The sequence below is a fragment of the Belonocnema kinseyi genome, chromosome 3, assembly GCF_010883055.1.
Source record: "Belonocnema kinseyi isolate 2016_QV_RU_SX_M_011 chromosome 3, B_treatae_v1, whole genome shotgun sequence".
In the NCBI taxonomy this organism is placed as follows: domain Eukaryota; kingdom Metazoa; phylum Arthropoda; class Insecta; order Hymenoptera; family Cynipidae; genus Belonocnema; species Belonocnema kinseyi.
In genome coordinates, this window is record NC_046659.1 from 85,935,849 (window position 1) to 85,943,053 (window position 7,205).

Consider the following 7,205-nt stretch of genomic DNA (forward strand, 5'->3'; position numbering starts at 1 on the left):
TAATATAAATATTATTGACTGCGTTTTCAGATATAAAAATAATTATATTTAACTTTTTATTCAAATTAAAATATAATATTCCACTTTATCAAGTTTATTGGGTGACGTTTTAATTCATGTTTTCCATTAGAATTTATATACATCGTTTGGAAATTTTGTTTGAAATATAAAATTAGTAACATTCTTTTCTTTGCAATATTTTTTACGAAAATAACATTTTGTTTTATTAAAAATTAAAAGTGGTCTACTCCCATTGCTTAGTTCAAAAACAGGGAATGGTGAGACAACTAGCGCCGCACTGAAGATATTAGGAACTAAGGAACTTAGGACACTAAGGGATTGCCATTTTGTTTTCAGATGCATAGGGCTGGCAAAAACTGAGAATTCTCGAAGTTTGCTTCTGCGATGGTTTCACAGGATAAAAAAAGTAACTTATAATACAAAAATATATATGCTCAGAATAACGAAGTAACATGTACTGCTCTTTTTATTTACGTCGTTGCCTTTTTTATTGATTATATTCGAATTTACTGGGAATGAAAGAGCCTTACCAAAACATTACTTTAAAAAAAAAATAGTAAAATATGAGAGTAGGTTCAATTGACTGAAGGTCAACTTGTGTTCACAAACCAATCTGTTTGGGAAAAGATTTGCAAGTATATAGGGAAAAAAGACTCTGTGACTCTAGTGGAAAATCTTGTTTAAGTGTAAAGAGGATAGCCAATGGAATGAATCGGCAGCTAAATTGGATATAGATGAGAATATCTATTGTCTATTACGGAAAATTGTTAAAAATATTAATTAATGGTTAATCGTTTAACACATTGCGCAACGTAAATGAAGATTAAATATTTATATCTATATATAAAAAATATATATTCTTAACATAATAGTTTTAGTGAGATATTTAACTGTTGGACATGCGTGGGAATAGTTAGAGCTTTGAAGCTGCCATAACCGCGAGAAAATGTCAACAAAGAAGTAATTAGACTGGACAATTATTGCTTTAATCGAAAAACCAGTGATGAATTTGTGCGAATGAACGAGTTTTTTTTCTGTTCATACGCCATCTGAAATTTGTTATTCTTTTTTTTTCTGGTAAATCTTAAATGTACATTTTCAGATATTAGGGTTTTTACGAAAAATTTTATATTATTTTATGCATAATGGAACGTATTTTTATTTTAAATCGAGGACGTACTGAAAATATATTTACAACGCTCTTCCAATCTTTGTAATTACAAACAATGAATCATTCTGATGATCGTGTTCATTTCGAATGTAATATAAGGTGGCAAAATAAAAATGATACAGTAACAGTAATTGTATGTTAGTTTTTATGTTCTTTTCATGTGCAGAAATATATATTTCGTATAATCAAATAAAATAATATGTTATACACTGATTCTAAGAATAATTCGGCATTGGGTGAAGCTAGATTTTTAACAAAATGATTCGTCTTCTAGCTGTGGTTGAGGTTTTCCTTAATTTTTCAAAAGAAAATAAGATGTTGTTGGTAACAGCACTTTGTAGTTGAAGATGAAGAATACGAAGAACATAGTTATGAGAAAGAAATCTACAAATTTGTTAAGGAAAGTTAAAGACGAAACAAAAATTGTGAGTTCTTTTCTACAGGATTCCAGTTATTTCAAGGTGGCCGCTGATCAGGGAAAACATGGAAATCATGGGAGTCAGAGACTTGTGAGAAAAGGTCAAGGATTAAAAAAAAATTGCAAGTCAAGAAATTTCTGTAAGAAATTCTTTTAAGTAACTGTCAAGAATAATCAGGGCTGCTACATAGTAATTTTTTGCCTAATAAATTCACCACTACTGAAATATTTTTAATATTTTAAGGTTTTTAAAGGACTGCAAGAAAAGTAGAATATCTTTTATGATTTGAAAGGATTTTTCAAGAATTTTAACGATTACGAAGGATTAAACAAAATTTATGGGAATTTAAAGAATTTTTGAAGATAAAAAATAATTTGTTAAGACCTATAATGTTTTAGTGTATTTTAAAAGATTCCAAAGGATTTTTATCAGATATCTGAGAATTTCAATGATTTTCAAATATTTCAAGGTACGTACATCCAAAGATTTTAAGCTAATTAAAAATATTGCGAGGAATTTTTAATTTATTTAAATAATTTGAAGGTATTTTAAAGATTTTACTGTATTTGAAAAGATTAAAGGAATTTTCAGTTCTTAAAAATTTCAAGGAATTTCAACAATATTTCAAGGGGACAAGAAACATCAACGTCTTTTGCCTGATCCAGAAGTTTAGAACTATACACACATTCTTTAGTGCCTTCCAAATTAAATATTTCATGGGTTTTTTAAAAGAATTTGCTAGCATTTTGAAAGGCAAACATTTGAGGACATTTTAAAAGATCTTAAGGATTTTAGAGTATTTTGAAAAATGCCAAGCAATTTTCAAGAGCTATACCAATTTTCAAAGGATTTCGAACATCTGAGGGTATTTTTAATAGACTTTAATAATTCGAAGGGATTCCAAAGGATTTTAGGGTATTTAAAAAAATTCCAAGTAATTTTCCAGATATTTTAGGGTATTTTTAATAGCTTTCAATAATTTGAAGGGATTTTAAACATTTGAGGGTATTTTAAACGATTTCAAGGCATTTTAATGATTTTAAAACCACGTCGTAAGCGAAAATTTTGGGGGAATTAATTAAAAGGCACCAGTGTACGTTCGTATGGTCCAAATTTTTCAGAAAAATAAATAAAAATCCATCAAATTTCCAGAACCAAATTTAGTTTTTTCCAGTAATTATGGACTATTCAAACGTTTCTTCATGCCTTTTAATTATTTTTCCAAATTTTCAACTCGATTTCTTAATTTTCAAGAGATTTAAAAACTTTCACGTTTTTAAGATATTTTAAAAGATTCCTAGGGATTTAAAAACATTTCCGAGGATTTCAATGATTTTAAGGGATTTTAAAAGATTCCTAGGGATTTAAAAACATTTCCGAGGATTTCAATGATTTTAAGGGATTTTAAAAGCTCTTAGTGTATTTTAATAAATTTTCCACGATCTCAGGAAAATTTCAAAAAATTTATTCACAAAAAGTGAAACATTCCGTGGGGTGTATGGCTTCATAGATTTAAAGAGATTTTAATATATTTTTATTTGATTTTCATTAATTCTGAACTTACCATAAATCTTTTTAATTATTTTCAATTTATTCAATTCTTCTAAATTCTAATTAAATCAATTGACTTTTTTTTATTTTTTGTCTAATGCTCCAATTAATCCTAAAGTCTTTTAGTCTCACCTTGGATTCTAAGACATTCCTTCAAATTCTTTTGAATTTTTCTAAACTCATTTGAAACTTACTTAATTCAATTAATTTTTTCATATTTTCCAATTGTTTTCAATTAACTTCAACATCATTTAAATTCACCAACAATTTATATAAATTTATTCGAATTCTTCTTATTTCTCTTAGGTTTCCCTAAATTCCAACCAATTTTACTGAAATAACTGGATTTTTTATTTCTTGAATTTGAAAAATTCAGGTGAATTCTTTTAATTTGCTTTGAATTCTTATGAATTTATCCTGAATTCTTTAGAACGCAACTGGAATGCTTATAAATTGCATTAAATTCTTATGAATTCCCTTGAAACTTTCTGAATAACTCATTTAAAATTTACTGAATTTAATTTTTTTTCATATTTTTAAATTGTTTTTAATTCATTTAAATGATTTGCAATTCGCCTTCATTTTTTATGATTTTCATTAAATTCTTATGAATTCCCTTGAATTTTTCTAAATAATCAATGTCAAATGTACTGAATTCAATTAATTTTTTCATATTCTTTCATTGTTTTCAATTAACTGAATTTTTTTTTGATTTTCCTTCATTTTTTATGAATTTCATCGTATTCTTCTTATTTCTCTTAAGTTCCCCTAAATTGAAAGCAATTTTTCTTAAAGAAATGGGTTTTTTATTTCTAGATTTTTTTCAATTCATGTGAATTCTTTTGAATTTAAGTTTATTTGAAGTCTTATTAATTTATCCTGAATTTATTAAATGCAACTGGAATTCTTATAAACTTATATTAAATCCTGGTGAATCAGTTTAAATTTAGAAGGACATTAGTCATATTCTTATATTAATGCTCATTAGTCACTTTTTGGGTTAGAAATCAGTTAATTTTTTGTATTAAATAAGTTACTTTTTCACGTTTTCAAATAAATTATTCTATGTCAGCCCTGACAATATTCAATTAAAAATGTATAAATTTAAATTAATTTTTTTAAATTCCATTTATATAAGATTCTAAAAAAAGTTCAAAGATTATAATTTCAGTCGTTCAATATTAATGATAAGGAAAAATAAAAAATTACTCAGTAAAAAATCAGAGACGTCAGGGAATTTTACTATTTAATACTTATTATAATTTACTGTATTAGTCATAATATATAATGAACAATTTAAAAAAAGGATACTGACAAAATACCTTTCCCATTTTTCCACCATATACAACTCTGTAACGAGCGTGTATCTGAAATACCAGTATTGCAGGAAACTCGATATTTTCTCTATTATTTCGAACATTTTTCCCTCGCCCACACGTTTCCGAAAAGATTAAAAAAGTAGTGAACTTTTGGTATTGTTTACAAAATTGAGAAAGCAAAACACTGCATACGTCTGCACCACGTCCGCACAGGAGATAGACGAGATTGGCATAGACTGCTTTAGTACTGAACCTGAGATGACAACAGAATTGAGGTTATGTTCACAGTGATCAGCTGGTATATGTCGATTGTCACTTGAGCAGCGCGTCGCTTGCTTGAATTCAATGTTGTCATTTTAAAAAACACTGGTTGCATGCTATATCGCTCCATTTTTTAAGGAAAACAAAAATATTTATTATTTTAATTAGAAAATATTTACAAAAAAAATGTCTGGGAGATTTTCAAATACTCAACGTTCACCGAAAGAACGTAAAAAGGATCTAGGAAGATATTTAACTAGAGCTCGAGCTCTCAGTGAGTATAATTGTTTCTTTATTTCTCAATGATATATGTTTAATTAGTTATTAAAATTATAGTTACAACTTTCAGAGGAGAATTTTGGTTGCCAAACTGTGGCTAGTTTAAATGATGTAATCGAAAAAGAAGATGCTGTGATAGACGAAACAACTCTGGAAGAAAAAAGTAAGAATGTTTTAACTAGATTTGTATTTTGTGACTTTATTCTTTTAGGAGAACACATATTTATATAGTACCAATAACTGCGTTTTTATTCTAGTCGAAAATCAGATGGAAGTGATTATTGACTCCGAAATTATGACCTGCACTTCTAAAATTATAGAGCAGTGCACAATTTCTTTATCCAAAGATATCAATACGTACAACAGTGAAGAGTACGCAGAGATGATTGTGAGTTTAGTATTTTTATTTATATATAAAAATTAATCTTTTTGGGTGACAATTCATATATTTCGTTGAGAATGTAACTATTTTGCTTAAAATTAGTTTTTTTTATGATTATCAATTAATTTTTTTTAACTGTAAATATAACTATTCCAGTTTGAGATAAAAATTTATATTTTTTGTCTAAAAATACAACTGCTTCGTTGAAAGCTAATAATTTTTAATCGAGGATTTTCAACTATCTTTTTGAACATTCTTATTATTTCGTTGAATTCAACTGTTTTTGGTTAATTGACGATTGGTCTTGATGGTTGAAAATGCATTTTATTGTTTGATAATTAATCTTTGCATTGAAAATTAATCTTTTTGGTGTAAAATTCAACTATTTGGATCAAAATCCATTTTTTTATTGAAGTTGCATCATTATAGTTGAAAATTCTTTTCATTGCTTTTAAATTTAAATACTTTTTGAAAATTAATTTTTTCAACTAAAAATTTAACTACTACATGTTTGGTTGAAAATAGATGTTCCTTAGTTGAAAATTCAACTATTGGAAAATTCATGCATTTTGTTGAAAATTCGTCTTTTGTGGTCGAATATTAATCTTCTTAAAGCAAAATTCATATTTTTCGATGACAATTCATGTCTTTTGTTGAAATTTTAATTATTTTTTCTGAAAATTCCGTTTTTTTGTTTAAAAATTATTTTTTTTAACTGTTAATATAAAGATTGAGTATTATTCCAGTTTGAGTTAAAAATGTATATTTTTTGTCTAAAAATACAACTGCTTCGTTGAAAACTAATAATTTTTAATAGAGAATTTTCAACCATCTTTTTGAAAATTCTTTTGATGAATTCAACTGTTTTTTTGTTTGAAATAAAAATCTGGTTTAGTTCAAATATCAACTATTGACATTATCCTTGGGAATTCAAATACTTGGTTGAAAGTGGAACTAATTTGTTGAAAATTTATTTTTTGGTTTTGATGTTTCTTCACTTTAAATTAGAATTTATTCGTTCGAATAAAATAACTTGTTTAAACTAAAATTATAACTATTTACTTCTCAATTGACAATTAATATTTATGATTGAAAATGCATTTTTTGGGTCTAAAATTGAACTATTTCGTTCAAAATTCATTTATTTTGTTAAAAGTGTAACTATTTTGTTAAAAATTCTTTTCTTTTTTTGTCGAAAATTCATGCATGTTGAAAATTCTTTTCTCGAATCTAAAATTTAAATACTTTGTTCAAAATTCTTTCTCTTTTACTGCCGAAAATTATGTTTTTAAACTGTAAATTATTTGCTCGAAAATGCCTGTATAATGTTTAAAATTAGTATTTTTCGTAGAAAATTAATCTTTATAGTAAAAAAATCACATTTTTATTGGAAAATTCAACTATTTGGTTCAAAATTCCTTTTTTTATTGAAGATTCATCATTATAGTTAAAAGTTCATCTCTTTACTTAAAAATTTAAGTTATTTGTTGAAAATTCTTTTCTCTTTGTCGAAAATTAATCTACTTAGTGTTTGGTTAAAAAATATTTTCTTTACGCTAAAAATTCAACTGCTTGTTTGAAAATGCATGCATTTTGTTGAAAATTTGTCTTTTGTGGTAGAATATTAATCTTCTTAGTGCAAAATTCATCTTTTTGGTTGACAATTGAGGTCGTTGATTAAAAATTGAACTATTTTGCTAAAAATTTATTTCTTATGGTTAATAGTTAATTTTTTTAACTGCAGATATATTTGTTCCAATTTATGTTGAAATTTTTTAGTTTTTAGAGAATAATGCATGTAC

The 7,205-nt window shown here is 26.0% G+C and overlaps 1 protein-coding gene across 1 annotated transcript in view; it reads left to right on the forward strand.

Annotated features, from left to right (window-relative positions):
* The first annotated feature begins 4,582 nt into the window (after positions 1–4,582).
* The window catches only part of LOC117169478 (EP300-interacting inhibitor of differentiation 3-like), a 7,459-nt gene continuing 4,836 nt past the window's right edge, over positions 4,583–7,205 (forward strand). Inside the window, exons 1-3 of the mRNA XM_033355882.1 lie at positions 4,583–5,016; positions 5,092–5,184; positions 5,279–5,409. Coding sequence (XP_033211773.1) covers positions 4,929–5,016; positions 5,092–5,184; positions 5,279–5,409 — 312 coding nt within the window. The 5' untranslated portion in view covers positions 4,583–4,928. The remainder of the gene's footprint in view (positions 5,017–5,091; positions 5,185–5,278; positions 5,410–7,205) is intronic.